The 16,145-nt window shown below is 46.9% G+C and overlaps 1 protein-coding gene and 1 long non-coding RNA gene across 3 annotated transcripts in view; both read right to left on the bottom strand.

Annotated features, from left to right (window-relative positions):
* Nucleotides 1-16,145, bottom strand: part of LOC138354721 (uncharacterized) — a 416,665-nt gene that overhangs the window by 32,162 nt on the left and 368,358 nt on the right. The gene's annotated exons all lie outside the window — the stretch shown is intronic.
* Nucleotides 1-16,145, bottom strand: part of LOC123768973 (choline/ethanolamine kinase) — a 67,303-nt gene that overhangs the window by 18,591 nt on the left and 32,567 nt on the right. For both annotated transcript variants that reach the window (XM_045759880.2, XM_045759881.2), the window contains exons 3-8: nucleotides 11,467-11,566; nucleotides 9,307-9,435; nucleotides 7,646-7,779; nucleotides 4,474-4,843; nucleotides 3,234-3,331; nucleotides 2,193-2,391 (exon numbers count right to left, since the gene is read on the bottom strand). In XM_045759880.2, coding sequence (XP_045615836.1) covers nucleotides 2,193-2,391; nucleotides 3,234-3,331; nucleotides 4,474-4,843; nucleotides 7,646-7,779; nucleotides 9,307-9,435; nucleotides 11,467-11,566 — 1,030 coding nt within the window. The remainder of the gene's footprint in view (nucleotides 1-2,192; nucleotides 2,392-3,233; nucleotides 3,332-4,473; nucleotides 4,844-7,645; nucleotides 7,780-9,306; nucleotides 9,436-11,466; nucleotides 11,567-16,145) is intronic.

Genomic DNA, 16,145 nt, shown 5'->3' with positions numbered 1-16,145 from the left:
CATTTGTGAAGTTTTTCCGAGGCATCAAGACCTCCTGTGAGGGCACAGGTACTGACTGTATATTTTGCTTGTGTGCGAGTGTGGTCTAATCACTCTCTCTATTCAATCTTTTTCACTAGCTTTTCCTCTGATATATTATTATTTGAAAATTGAAACCATATTATGAGGCAAGAGTAGAATGGATATACAGTACTAGTACATCAGACACAGGTGAGGTGTCCTTACCCCAGATCATAAATCAGAGTTATTAGAAAAGTGTGATCATGGCTGGGGACGAAAGTAGCAGGCAGACGAGTATGGCATTACAACTAGGGCTGTTTTTGACATTAAAAAAAAAAAGCAGCAAAGGAAAAGGATTATATTGTTTGTGATTAAAGTAATGAGCAGTGGTAGACAGTGTGTCCAATACACTGAAACCTTTTAAACACTGGGATTTATATATTGCTGCTCACCAATGATTCATGCAGCACTGTAGCTTGCAGGTTAACAGTTCTAGTCTCAAAGTGAGAGAATGGCAATAATAATGGACATTTAGGGCTTCAAGACCAGTTCATGGTGACTGCACAAGTTCAACAATTAACATGAGAGAATGCTTTAAGGGCATTTTGCTGCCACTGTGTTATCAAGACCAGCCTGCAATAAGTGTACAATTAAATTTGTTGAAATTGTCGTACATAACTTTATATTTATTTGGTGCACACCATTATTATTTATATAATATACAGTAAATATTATTATATTTACAATGTAATGTGTGCCTAAATATTCAAAGTGAGTGGGTACACTTAATGGTGGCTTGAGATAGACTCGTCAGACAGTGATGAGTCTATCTCAAGCCACAGGTGCAAGTGACGAGATAGACTCGTCACTTGCACCTGTTATGTGTAAATATTTTCAGAGACACAGAAGAATCACATTATCGTGATATTCAATGAGAAAATTTACAGGAGCTTCTGGGAACACCCAGCACATAGGTTCGAATCCTCATCACGGCTCCTGTGGGTTTTCTCATTTTCAGAGAGATTGTGCTCCCAGATTCATTGACATGTTTATATGGTGCTTGTTAGTACTTTATATATGGATATGTATTTCTGATGTCTTATGCCTAAGGTAGTCCTGATTCCCCAAGACTTGAGCTGTAGTGAGCAATTATACAACATTTCCAGTACTGGTATTGTGAAACCTGTTGATTAATATCTTAATTCACTGAGTAATGTAATCTCAGTCCCTTTTGTTTTACTGTTAGTAGCGTAGCTCATAAAGAAAGATGAAGTGTAACATTAAGCTTTCTCTGATCGTCAATTGTTGCCTCCGAGTCTTTGTATACCAAGGTACCATCTATGCATCTCACTGATGTTGCCCAACTAGCTATATAATGTAGAAATTATGATGCCAGGCCTAAGTGCCTACCTATTTCTTTTACTCTCAAGTTGAACCAAGTGACAGCCTTTTGTCAGCATTATATCCAGTGTTCTAAGCACACCTCATGGCTTAGTTTGCATCTGTAATACAATGCTCCATTCTAAAGGTTGGTCCATTGCTCTGGACACTGTTTACCTTACCTTGAGGTTACCTTGAGGTGCTTCCGGGGCTTAGCGTCCCCGCGGCCCGGTCGTCGACCAGGCCTCCTGGTTGCTAGGAGGTTTAACTATGCAAGTGGAACCAGTTCACCCAAAGTCATTCCATACTATGGACACGATAACATTCGGCAGGTGCAGCAAAAAATAATAACAACGACATACTGTAATTTACACAAATAAAAAGATTTAGGGTTTATCTTTCTAATCCCTTTTCTTCTGAAACATTGCTAATAACACTTTCACCCAAAATCATGAGCTAATTCCTAAATTTTGCCTAATTTTATTTCTACAGCTGAACCTTTAACAATTTAGGAGGGTCCCGGTAGAACAGTTGGGTTCATTCTCTACGCACAATTGAGAATTCTGGGTTCAAATCCCGAGAGGGACAGAAATAGTTGGGCACATTTACTTTCACTTAATGCCTCTGTTCACCTAGCAGTGAGTAGGTACTCAGGAGTTAGTCAGCTTGTTGTGGGGTTGCAGTCTGAGTGGGGTCAGTAACTCAGCCTTGAGTAAAGGGGTTCCGATAAAAGACAAACATGTACGAATACACTCTGGCTTCCTGTTCCCCCGACACAATGAATTAATTGCAACAGTTCGCTGCACACTTACCATATAGCCAAAGGGGATGCTGGAGACTTGGCTTTGAACAATAGACCACAAGGCCCAAAACAGGTGGGAAGCCAACGTAAACACTTGTACCTCTTGTAGGAGTTTGTCTTCTACTGGATGAGAAGGTGCAACACAGCTGCCTACTGCTTGCGAGGCCCTCATGCCGTTAATATATGTACCGGTCCCAAAGCCATTGCTCCTGTATATAAAATCATTTCTAAATAAAAATGAAATATTGTATGTAAATACAAGTGGAAAATGACAAAACAGATGAGAGATATGGTGAAATTAAATAAATGATGAGAGGTATGATAATGAGATCAAATAGTGAAAGCGAGTAGCAAAATGAGATTGATTTAAAATTTTGGTAATACACTGAGCACTTAAGAGGATAGAATAACAACCTCAAGATCTCGGATCAACCCTTTTCAGCTCGAGGCTACAGTACAACCTTATGAAAAATGAAAGACAATAGAAAGTACATTACTGAAAAATTACATATATAAAAGAATACATACAAGTGTAAGGGAAATACATAACCAAAATAAGCACATGTTAGACATTACTTGAGATCTTCGTAAGATTGTTCACGATATATTTCTACCAAGTAACTTTACTACCGAAGGTCTTGATAATGCAGTCGGGCTCATTCTCAACTCACAATTGGAAACCAAGACTGCCTGTAGCTACACAATAAGTGGACCCTACACTGCCTGTAGCTACACAATAAGTAGACCCTACACTTACACTGTCTACCCTACACTGCCCTACACTACACTACCCTACCCTACACAGCCCCTACACTACCTACCTACACTACCCTACCCTACACTACCCTACCCTACACAGCCCCTACACTGCCTGTAGCTACACAATAAGTGGACCCTACACTGCCTGTAGTTACACAATACGTAGACCCTACACTGCCTGTAGCTACACAATAAGTGGACCCTACACTGCCTGTAGCTTGTGTCAGTTACAAGAGAATTATAAGTATTCTGAAGCAATCCTTGGAGTACCATAAGCATTACTATTACTTACAATGTTAAAGGTTCGTCTGCACTGCCGGTGACAACAGGTGAGCACTTGCCTCTCCGTAACATTTCACAAGCTGCTAGGTAAGTACGGATGAAGTGAAGCTGCAAGAGATGACATCGTCAATAGTAATTTTTACGTGACCAAACTGTATACCCCCAAAATACACATTATTAAGACCTCACATCAAATAAATATAGTACAGCACTGTATCTTCAAAAGCCCATCATACGTTTAGTAGCAGTGTAAAAAAAATCTGTTACAGAAAACAAAATTTTGACTTTTGTAATAAAAAGCTTGTGTATGTAAGCATCGACTTATGTAGTATACTATATATAGTCAACTCCTGGTTGAATACAGGAAGACATTGCCTGTCGCCTGGCAGTCAAGTTATTGTGACATGTTTGCTTCAGAATCTTGTGCTCAAAATAGCACATGCTGCAGGATCTTGTGCTCAAAATAGCACATGCTGCAGGATCTTGTGCTCAAAATAGCACATGCTGCAGGATCTTGTGCTCAAAATAGCACATGCTGCAGGATCTTGTGCTCAAAATAGCACATGCTGCAGGATCTTGTGCTCAAAATAGCACATGCTGCAGGATCTTGTGCTCAAAATAGCACATGCTGCAGGATCTTGTGCTCAAAATAGCACATGCTGCAGGATCTTATGCTCAAAATAGCACATGCTTCACGCACAAGAATTTTATTACAGAAGCAATTAAAAAGTAAAATATATACTGTACAATTTTCAAGTTTTACAGCACAACTATTTATCTTAGTATAAACAAATAAATCATCATTGGTTGCATTAATAGCACTGTTAAAAAAGGTGGTTGGCGGGGGGCTAAAAATATATATGCATTTAACAAAACATTGATTGACAGCTGATGGCAAAACGATGCTGCTAGCTCTAACTTGCTCCATTATACAAAATTAAGTGAAACTGAGCATGACTGCATTAAACCAAAATAATGGAATAACTACTTATCACTTATTGAAGTAATTCACAGCAGTAGTTTACTCTAACGAGCTCTTGGTAATTGATTTTGTCTATATTACTGCAAATCATAAATATTGTACAGCATAACATTAAAACACTTCACTAAAATATTATACATAAATCTTAATTCATCTCTTCTTTTCCCCACCTCCAAATATATAAAGCCTACTAGTCTCACAGATTTCTAATGTCATTATTTATTCCTATTAGTTCTCTTAATTCCCAGTGAAACTATATGTGCAGTACCTGCTTATTTTTTTCGGGAAAGTTCTCCCTTTCCACAATAAAATATGGATAGGTAGGAACCTTGTAATTATACATCCATTCACAGAAATGATTTGCAAGATCAAACCCTCGGTAGTTATACGAGCAATACTCAAAATCAATGAGGCATATTCGATCTTCATGGGACTTGGCGTTTGTTTTCAGGAGAATGTTGCCCTCCTGCATGTCATTATGAGCAAACACAACTGGAGACTGAACCTTGGCCACCACTTGCTTCAAGTAATCCATCTCATTATGGTAATTAATCTTCTGTAACCTTTCAATTGTACTCTTTTCAACTCCATCAATTTGGGGTTTTTTGCAAAGATATTCCTGACCGGATTTCAGCCATCTGTAAGTAAATGACAAGATATTATTGTAGGAGTTACCTTGACACCCTTTTAACAGTATGCAGTTTGTTTGATATCATTGCATTAGTAACATACAATATAGGACATGAAGCCCAGAAATGGTAATGTTAAGCAGAAAGAAACGGAGAATAGTACTGCCATATTCGGGCAGTAGCTTCAGCTGTCACAGAGTAGGGAACATATCCGTAGGCAGATGCAGACGACACGTAGATGCATCCTTTCAACGGATAACATGAGGGTACACTGACTGGCATCCTCACAATGGACACAATGAGGGTACACTTACTGTATTCTCACAATGGATACAATGAGGGTACACTGACCGGGATCCTCACAATGGATACAATGAGGGTACACTAACCGGGATCCTCACAATGGACATAATGAGGGTACACTGACTGGCATCCTCACAATGGACACAATGAGGGTACACTGACTGGCATCCTCACAATGGATACAATGAGGGTACACTGACTGGCATCCTCACAATGGATACAATGAGGGTACACTGACTGGCATCCTCACAATGGACACAATGAGGGTACACTGACTGGCATCCTCACAATGGACACAATGAGGGTACACTGACTGGCATCCTCACAATGGACACAATGAGGGTACACTGACTGGGATCCTAACAATGGACACCTTGAGGGTACACTGACTGTATCCTCACAATGGACATCATCAGTGTACACTGACTGGCACCCGGTCACCACGAGGTTACACTGACTGGCTGACTGACTGACGGTCATCCTCACAAATGGACACAATGCAAGTACACTGACTGGAGGGGTCTCTGGACCTCTACCCAGCTAGTCTTCCCAGAAATCCAACCAATATTCTGGTGCAACTTCCTGCTTCGCTGCATTTGGAAATCTCTCAATTTCTAAATCTTCTTACTTCAAAAGTAGACTATATGTCACTCTCATAGTATAAACGACTGTATTCTGAAATCCTGAGTAATGTCTGCTTAATTTAGAGGATCTTTGTGAGAGATTGTCTTTCCAGTCAGCAGTGGCTATGTCCCAACACCATCCACGGAGAAAACAAGGTTTCATTCTAGTTGAAAGGAGGCTGAACCGATAATGCCCAATGCGTTGCTCGTGCAGGCATTGTAATCCTCGTCTTGTCATTCTTGCATGGGGTCATCTTGTTAGCTATCAAGTTAGGCCAATGGATGGACTAGTAGATACATAGATTATTTTGTAAAATGCATCTAAATGCACAAAAGAGCATGAAGATATAACAGACGGAAAATGATAGATAAAGACAGAAACTGACGTTATGTCTAGACTCGCGTTGGGGAGGGAGGGAGAGAGGGGGGGAGGGGAGGAAAAGAAAGAAAGAGCAAGAGAGCGAGCGAGCGAGCGAGAGAGAGCGAGAGAAAGCGAGAGAGAGCGAGAGAGAGGCAAAGAGAGAGAGAGAGGCAAAGAGAGAGAGAGAGGCAAAGAGAGAGAGAGAGAGAGAGAGGCAAAGAGAGAGAGAGAGAGAGAGGCAAAGAGAGAGAGAGAGAGAGAGAGGCAAAGAGAAAGAGAGAGAGAGAGAGGCAAAGAGAAAGAGAGAGAGAGAGAGGCAAAGAGAGAGAGAGAGAGGCAAAGAGAGAGAGAGAGAGAGGCAAAGAGAGAGAGAGAGAGAGAGAGGCAAAGAGAGAGAGAGAGAGAGAGAGAGAGGCAAAGAGAGAGAGAGAGAGAGAGAGGCAAAGAGAGAGAGAGAGAGAGAGAGAGAGGCAAAGAGAGAGAGAGAGAGAGAGAGGCAAAGAGAGAGAGAGAGGCAAAGAGAGAGAGAGAGAGAGAGAGGCAAAGAGAGAGAGAGAGAGAGAGGCAAAGAGAGAGAGAGAGAGAGAGAGGCAAAGAGAAAGAGAGAGAGAGAGAGGCAAAGAGAAAGAGAGAGAGAGAGAGGCAAAGAGAGAGAGAGAGAGGCAAAGAGAGAGAGAGAGAGAGGCAAAGAGAGAGAGAGAGAGGCAAAGAGAGAGAGAGGCAAAGAGAGAGAGAGAGAGAGAGGCAAAGAGAGAGAGAGAGAGAGAGAGGCAAAGAGAGAGAGAGAGAGAGAGAGGCAAAGAGAGAGAGAGAGAGAGAGAGGCAGAGAGAGAGAGAGAGAGAGGCAAAGAGAGAGAGAGAGAGAGAGAGGCAAAGAGAGAGAGAGAGAGAGAGAGGCAAAGAGAGAGAGAGAGAGAGAGAGGCAAAGAGAGAGAGAGAGAGAGAGAGGCAAAGAGAGAGAGAGAGAGAGGCAAAGAGAGAGGCAAAGAGAGAGAGAGAGAGGCAAAGAGAGAGAGAGGCAAAGAGAGAGAGAGGCAAAGAGAGAGAGAGAGAGGGGCAAAGAGAGAGAGAGGGGCAAAGAGAGAGAGAGAGAGGGGCAAAGAGAGAGAGAGAGAGAGGCAAAGAGAGAGAGAGAGAGAGGCAAAGAGAGAGAGAGAGGCAAAGAGAGAGAGACAGGAGGCAAAGAGAGAGAGAGAGAGAGAGGCAAAGAGAGAGCGAGAGAGGCAAAGAGAGAGAGAGAGGCAAAGAGAGAGAGACAGGAGGCAAAGAGAGAGAGAGAGAGGCAAAGAGAGAGAGACAGGAGGCAAAGAGAGAGAGGAGGCAAAGAGAGAGAGACAGGAGGCAAAGAGAGAGAGAGAGAGAGGCAAAGAGAGAGAGAGAGGAGGCAAAGAGAGAGAGGAGGCAAAGAGAGAGAGAGAGGAGGCAAAGAGAGAGAGAGAGGAGGCAAAGAGAGAGAGAGAGGAGGCAAAGAGAGAGAGAGAGGAGGCAAAGAGAGAGAGAGATATTTGAAAAGGACAGACTCACTTGTCCATAGTGTTCCAGATCCAAGTGGGTTCCTTGCTGATGGGCACATTAAGGGTGTGGATGTTGGCCATCTTGGTAGCAATGATTGCCGACAAATCCGGATCTGCCAGTTCGTTGGTGAAGAGTGACCGAGCCTGCAATGATGACAATCAGTCAAGCGTTGCTCTCCAAGTATCCATATGTGCAACATTTTACTGGATGTGCATGTGATGTAAATATATAGCCAAGGTATATGTTATAATGGCTGAGAGTGCAGTTGTCTGTGTAAAAATACAGTTTACATGGTATGTAGTGTCACTGCTGAGGTGATAGTAAATGCTGTAATATGTCCATGTTATTTAGTTCCTGACCAGCCCCACCTCACCCAGGTGCTGGCACTCCTGCCCCACCTCACCCAGGTGTTGGCACTCTAGCCCCACCTCACCCAGGTGTTGGCACTCCCGCCCCACCTCACCCAGGTGTTGGCACTCCCACCCCACCTCACCCAGGTGTTGGCACTCCCGCCCCACCTCACCCAGGTGTTGGCACTCCCGCCCCACCTCACCCAGGTGTTGGCACTCCCGCCCCACCTCACCCAGGTGTTGGCACTCCCGCCCCACCTCACCCAGGTGTTGGCACTCGTGCCCCACCTCACCCAGGTGTTGGCACTACCACCCCACCTCACCCAGGTGTTGGCACTCCCGCCCCACCTCACCCAGGTGTTGGCACTACCACCCCACCTCACCCAGGTGTTGGCACTCCAGCCCCACCTCACCCAGGTGTTGGCACTCACAAACCCCGCTACAGCAATAAATTAAAGGCTTGACTCCCTCGGCAATAAACATCTGGTGTTATTGGGGTGTTCTGCACACTCACTGATAAACATTACCCAAGGTCAACATTAGTGTCACTTTCACCTTTCTTTTATAGCTGTTGACAGTGTCCCAACGTTACCTTGAAGACTAACAAAGTATAAATTTACCTGAATTTACCTGAGGGCCACTAACACTCTAGTGGCCTCGATGAGGATAGGTTTATTAAACAGTTTACAAGCATAAAAGCTTGCCCATCAACTGTTGTTATTGTTATAAACAGCCTCCTGGTGCTTCGGAGCTCATTAACTGTTTAATAATTGGAAACAAAGCCGCCAAAGATTGAGAAAAGATGTACAGGTTTGTAGGTGCTTGCGTAACTGCTTCATGAATCTGGCCCCAGTTTCGCCGCCTGCCCGATCTAGCCTAATTGTTTAAGTTTGTCATACCTCACCATACCAAAGGATACCTGATCAACCAGACTGTGATTCATACGTTAGACTGCGAGCAGCTGCATCCAACAGCCTGGTTGACCAGACCATCAACCAGAAAGCCTGGTTAGAGACCGGGCCGCGGAGACCTTGACTCCCGGAATCAATGCAAAATAACCTAAGGCAAGGCACACGCCATTGAATGGTACTCCACCATTCTTGACAAAACAGTTTACATCTCCAGGAAACGTGTAAGAAGACACATTAATCGTAATTTAGGAAGACATCGGAGGCGTGGAGGAATGTTATTGTTGCCTGAGAACAAGGAATGTGTGAAGAGCAGACAGCGCAAGCTGACTTCTCCGTCTGCCATCCACTACCTTCAAAGATGGCTGGGCTTAACATGATGATGATTATTACACAAACAATGAGAACTCACGGGGATGAACTGCTCCAGCCTGCCACCAGGGAAGACGCCATAGAGGCGGGGACCAAGACGCCGTTCAGACAGCAGGGCGAAGATCACACTCTCAGCTAGCACGCTCTCCAGGGCGTCCTCGCCATGCACCTGCCAGGGGAGAGGGGGAAAAGGGAGTGGTGAGTGTCGAGGCTAACACTCCAGGACATCCTACCCTGCAGGAGGGGGGTTGCATCTGGACAAATTACGGTCCCTGGGGATGGGACGGTAATGAGGCTGATACACTAGCCTAGGGAACTGTACTGGTACACTAGCCTAGGGAACTGTACTAGGACGAGTACAGTACCCGAGGCTGGTGCACTAGCCTAGGGGACTGTACTGGGACGAGTACAGTACCTGAGACTGCAACCCGTTCTCGCAAATTCGTAAAGTCAATATTGACTTATTAACTACGTGCATAGGTGATATACTAAACATAATAGATACCCTTAAAAAGATTCATAGAAAACACCGACCTTACCTAACCTTGTTAGTATTAAGATAAGCATCTTATTGCTTCGTAATTACAATTATTACTTAACCTATACCTATTATAGGTTAGGTAATAATTGTAATTACGAAGCAATAAGATGCGTATCTTAACATACTAAGTAGGTTAGGTAAGGTCGGTGTTTTCTATGAATCTTTTTAAGGGTATCTATTATGTTAAGTATGTCACCTATGCACATATTTAATAAGTCAATATTGACTTATTAAATTTGCGAGAACGGGTTGCAACGCTTATACCTAAGAATCTGGGAGTATAATTCCATTACAATGTTTGACAACATTATCGTGAATAATATCACCTACTTGAAACTAGCTGGCTAAGACTTGCCAGGAATATTTTAATTAACTTTGCAAGACGATCCAGAGGTTCAAGTATGTTTGAGACAAGAAAGAAATTCATCTCAAAGGGATAGAGTAGCTTAGGCTATTTCTACCCCCTTTTCCAGAGGTCATCTGGGCTGACCTCTTGGAGAAGGGTTCCCTGGGTCGCTATCTTTCCTCAATCATTGAGGCTTAATTTACATATAATGGACATTTTAAGGGCCCCCTGAAGAACAGCGAGGTTATTTATAATAGTAATAAGAAGAAAATCAGTTGGAGCAATGCGAGGGATTTGAACTCAATTAGTGTTCAAAACTGGTTAAATAGCTTTTGTCCTGTCAAGGAAAGATGTTATACGAGACGGCATAACATGTCGGGCATCCGAGACCATGTTATTGTGTTCATTGTTAACACAATGAGCTGTGTGGTGCCTGGAGCGTGCAAAACACTGTAGCTGTTCTCTGTAAGCTTCTTTACTATCTTAATAGATGTGTGATGTCAATGTTTATTTTAAGCCTGGTGGAGGTAGCGGCATTTGAGTCTGGAGTGGGTTATCAGAACACCAACTCCTGAGTACTGCCCGGAGTTCTTGGTTATCAATGTTCCGTTTCTCTCTTAATCAAGGGCACGATAGTAATTCATTATATGTACGATGTACATTGTATGTTTGTTAGATGTAATGTTCTCTTCCTTCAGTGGTGGAATTAACAGCGTTCACGCTTCATACACCGGTAGAGAAAGTTCCGCTCTCTTCCTTCACCGGTAGAGGAAGGAAGACCCGTTCACTCTCTTCCTTCACCGGTAGAGGAAGGAAGACCCGTTCACTCTCTTCTGTCACCGGTAGAAGCAGCTCCGTTCTCTCTCTCACTTCTTTCACCGGTAGAGAAAGCCCCATTCTCTCTTCCCTATTTGTCTGTCCCTTCCTCTCTCTCCATTACCTGACCTGATAATGGTCCAGGATGAACCGAAACATTGTCGTTTCTCTATTTTCTGATATATGGTTTGGTCCTCATGTTAGGCAGTCCATGCCATAGTACTGTATGTCATCAATCCTGCTAAAGTTAGCAACTTCTCATCACCCCTGCTAAAGTTAGCAACGTCTGGGTCGACACAAAACTCTGATCAGAGACAGGGAAGGGAGGATAGTAACACTAGATTACACTAATCTCTGGCTAACAGGGAAGGGAGGATAGTAACACTAGATTACACTAATCTCTGGCTAACAGGGAAGCTAGGATGCTAGGCACCATCTATACTTCATGGCATGTCGGCCCCCCTCTGAGGGGCCAAGGAAAACTGAAGATGTCTTACCTGTCCATATATCCTGAGGAGGACCTCTGAGGGCTCTGTGGCCTTGGCGGGGTTGGAGACAGGGAGGGCGCAGTAGTAGAGCAGGTTGGACAGTCCACCACTGAAACCAAACACATCATCTTACTTCATGTCTTCAGTACATAACACGTTTTATACAACTATTTAAATTGAAGACAATTAATCTTTACCAAAAAAAAAATACACAAGGATAGAAGATTTGACTTAATGTGAACAAAATGTCCGAACATAGCTTCATGGTCACTGACAATGGACCAATCAGCATTATTTTTGTGCATAATTCGATACAGTGAAGAGTTCGTCAGCTTCGACCAGAAATGTTTCTAACGAACACTGCGGTACGCAAATGCTTTATTTGCGGGTGACCAAGTGAGCTCTTCTGACAGCCAAGTTAGCTCAGAAAAGGTTCTAAATCAAACGTATGACGCACAACTATATTAAACGTTTAACCTTCACCCGCCACCTACACCCGCCACCACCTACACCCACCACCACCATCCACCTACACCCGCCACTCCATCCCCACCTACACCCACCATGCCCAGAGTTTGAGGCCACGGTGGAAGGCGAGACATGGGGAGTAAATTTGGAAAGTTGTCATTCCACAATGGTGACTTTAGCCTTTTATGTAAGGCAGTGTGGCGCCGGAGGTGGACCTGACACAGGTCCACGTGAGCAGTAAGTTGTTGTTGTTCTTATAGATTCAGCTACTCGGAACAAGTTCCAAGTAGCACGGGCTATGGTGAGCCCGTGGTGGACTTTCCTGGCACAGGAGCGGGGCAAGTAGCACGGGCTATGGTGAGCCCGTAGTGGACTTTCCTGGCACAGGAGCGGGGCAAGTAGCACGTGCTATGGTGAGCCCGTGGTGGACTTTCCTGGCACAGGAGCGGGGCAAGTAGCACGGGCTATGGTGAGCCCGTAGTGGACTTACCTGGCACAGGAGCGGGACAAGTAGCGCGGGGTATGGTGAGCCCGTGGTGGACTTTCCTGGCACAGGAGCGGGGCAAGTAGCACGTGCTATGGTGAGCCCGTGGTGGACTTTCCTGGCACAGAAGCGGGGCAAGTAGCACGGGCTATGGTGAGCCCGTGGTGGACTTTCCTGGCACAGGAGCGGGGCAAGTAGCACGTGCTATGGTGAGCCCGTGGTGGACTTTCCTGGCACAGGAGCGGGGCAAGTAGCACGGGCTATGGTGAGCCCGTAGTGGACTTACCTGGCACAGGAGCGGGACAAGTAGCGCGGGGTATGGTGAGCCCGTAGTGGACTTACCTGGCACAGGAGCGGGGCAAGTAGCACGGGCTATGGTGAGCCCGTAGTGGACTTACCTGGCACAGGAGCGGGACAAGTAGCGCGGGGTATGGTGAGCCCGTAGTGGACTTACCTGGCACAGGAGCGTGGCAAGTAGCACGGGGTATGGTGAGCCCGTAGTGGACTTTCCTGGCACAGGAGCGGGGCAAGTAGCGCGGGGTATGGTGAGCCCGTAGTGGACTTTCCTGGCACAGGAGCGGGGCAAGTAGCACGGGCTATGGTGAGCCCGTAGTGGACTTTCCTGGCACAGGAGTGGGGCAAGTAGCACGGGCTATGGTGAGCCCGTAGTGGACTTTCCTGGCACAGGAGTGGGGCAAGTAGCACGGGCTATGGTGAGCCCGTGGTGGACTTTCCTGGCACAGGAGCGGGGCAAGTAGCACGTGCTATGGTGAGCCCGTGGTGGACTTTCCTGGCACAGGAGCGGGGCAAGTAGCACGGGCTATGGTGAGCCCGTAGTGGACTTACCTGGCACAGGAGCGGGGCAAGTAGCGCGGGGTATGGTGAGCCCGTAGTGGACTTACCTGGCACAGGAGCGGGGCAAGTAGCACGGGCTATGGTGAGCCCGTAGTGGACTTACCTGGCACAGGAGCGGGACAAGTAGCGCGGGGTATGGTGAGCCCGTAGTGGACTTACCTGGCACAGGAGCGTGGCAAGTAGCACGGGGTATGGTGAGCCCGTAGTGGACTTTCCTGGCACAGGAGCGGGGCAAGTAGCGCGGGGTATGGTGAGCCCGTAGTGGACTTTCCTGGCACAGGAGCGGGGCAAGTAGCACGGGCTATGGTGAGCCCGTAGTGGACTTTCCTGGCACAGGAGTGGGGCAAGTAGCACGGGCTATGGTGAGCCCGTAGTGGACTTTCCTGGCACAGGAGTGGGGCAAGTAGCACGGGCTATGGTGAGCCCGTGGTGGACTTTCCTGGCACAGGAGCGGGGCAAGTAGCACGGGGTATGGTGAGCCCGTGGTGGACTTACCTGGCACAGGAGCGGGGCAAGTAGCACGGGCTATGGTGAGCCCGTGGTGGACTTTCCTGGCACAGGAGCGGGACAAGTAGCACGGGCTATGGTGAGCCCGTGGTGGACTTTCCTGGCACAGGAGCGGGACAAGTAGCGCGGGGTATGGTGAGCCCGTGGTGGACTTTCCTGGCACAGGAGCGGGGCAAGTAGCACGGGCTATGGTGAGCCCGTGGTGGACTTTCCTGGCACAGGAGCGGGGCAAGTAGCACGGGCTATGGTGAGCCCGTGGTGGACTTTCCTGGCACAGGAGCGGGGCAAGTAGCACGGGCTATGGTGAGCCCGTGGTGGACTTTCCTGGCACAGGAGCGGGGCAAGTAGCACGGGGTATGGTGAGCCCGTGGTGGACTTTCCTGGCACAGGAGCGGGGCAAGTAGCACGGGGTATGGTGAGCCCGTGGTGGACTTTCCTGGCACAGGAGCGGGGCAAGTAGCGCGGGGTATGGTGAGCCCGTGGTGGACTTTCCTGGCACAGGAGCGGGACAAGTAGCGCGGGGTATGGTGAGCCCGTAGTGGACTTTCCTGGCACAGGAGCGGGACAAGTAGCGCGGGGTATGGTGAGCCCGTAGTGGACTTTCCTGGCACAGGAGCGGGACAAGTAGCACGGACTATGGTGAGCCCGTGGTGGACTTTCCTGGCACAGGAGCGGGGCAAGTAGCACGGGCTATGGTGAGCCCGTGGTGGACTTACCTGGCACAGGAGCGGTGGTGTGTGTGTGGTGGTGAGCAGTAAGAACACCAAGCCTTACCAAACTTCCCACACGTGTCGTCAGTCTGGTAATTGTCGTCACTTCACATAATGGATTTTGTCAGGCCCAGGAAGCCTGTGTATATGAACTGATGTCAAGGTCACCACAGAAGGTGGAACTACTGACCCTCCCCAAGGATGCAACCCCCACAACAGTTGCCTAACTCCCCAGGTACCTATTTACTGCTAGGTGAACAGGAGCATTGCATGAAAGGAAACGTGCCCATTATCGCCATTATATTTGTCTCGCTTATTTTATTATCTATCCGTGTCTACCTGTGGTCCTGGGTTCGATCCCAGGCGCCGGCGACAAACAATGGGCAGAGTTTCTTTCACCCTATGCCCCTGTTACCTAGCAGTAAAATAGGTACCTGGGTGTTAATCAGCCGTCACGGGCTGCTTCCTGGGGGTGGAGGCGTGGTCGAGGACTGGGCCGCGGGGACACTAAAGCCCCGAAATCATCTCAAGATAACCTGTTTCTCACCCTTTCCTTTCTCTCTCCTTAATCCCAAGATAGTTGTTCTAGGGGGTAGTGTTATAGGAGAAACACGAGAGACATCTCCCGTCACGCAGGGTACAGTCGCACCTCCACATATCTCCAGTATCATCTATTGATACTGGTAATGGCTCAAAAGGGGCCACCACTTACGGGCTATTCATGCCCGTGCCACCTCTTGGGTGGCATAATCTTCATCAATCAATCAATCGTAGGAGAAAGTCCACAGTCTACCCCCAATTGTGCTGACTAAACTCTTCCCCCGTCAAGGAACTGGTGCGCGCGCAAGACTGCATCAGTACGTGTGGCGAGGCTGTGACTCGTACGTCAGGCTGCGAGCAGCCGCGTCCAAAAGCCTGGTTGATCAGTCCGGCAACCAGGAGGCCTTGTCGACGACCGGGCCGCGGGGACGCTAAGCCCCGGAAGCACCTCAAGGTAACCTCAAGGTAAGGTGACGCAGTGGCTAACGCCAGCCTCACGTTAGCTTCACCGCAGGATACGTGACCGCGCGTGAATTTAAGCTAGCGGGACGCCAGTATGTCAAACACGTGCGGTACGACACTGTCCGCGGTGGACACCCGCAGTACATGCTGGTCGGCAATTGGCGTTTTCTGACGTAACTCTCAGGTCTTGCGTTTTTTGGTTTTGATTTTCCGTTCCATATTGTGGTTTCCCCCGCGTTTTGTACGTGTGTGTGTAATTACCTAAGTGTAATTACCTAAGTGTAGTTACAGGATGAGAGCTACGCTCGTGGTGTCCCGTCTTCCCAGCACTCTTTGTCATATAACGCTTTGAAACTACTGACGGTCTTGGCCTCCACCACCTTCTCACTTAACTTGTTCCAACCGTCTACCACTCTATTTGCGAAGGTGAATTTTCTTATATTTCTTCGGCATCTGTGTTTAGCTAGTTTAAATCTATGACCTCTTGTTCTTGAAGTGCCAGGTCTCAGGAAATCTTCCCTGTCGATTTTATCAATTCCTGTTACTATTTTGCATGTAGTGATCATATCACCTCTTTTTCTTGTCTTCTAGTTTTGGCATATTTAATGTTTCTAACCTCTCCTCGTAGCTCTTACCCTTCAGTTCTGGGAGCCACTTAGTAG

This window comes from Procambarus clarkii, chromosome 64 (assembly GCF_040958095.1).
Source record: "Procambarus clarkii isolate CNS0578487 chromosome 64, FALCON_Pclarkii_2.0, whole genome shotgun sequence".
Taxonomy (NCBI): Eukaryota; Metazoa; Arthropoda; class Malacostraca; order Decapoda; family Cambaridae; genus Procambarus; species Procambarus clarkii.
This window is presented reverse-complemented; position numbering and strand designations above follow the sequence as displayed.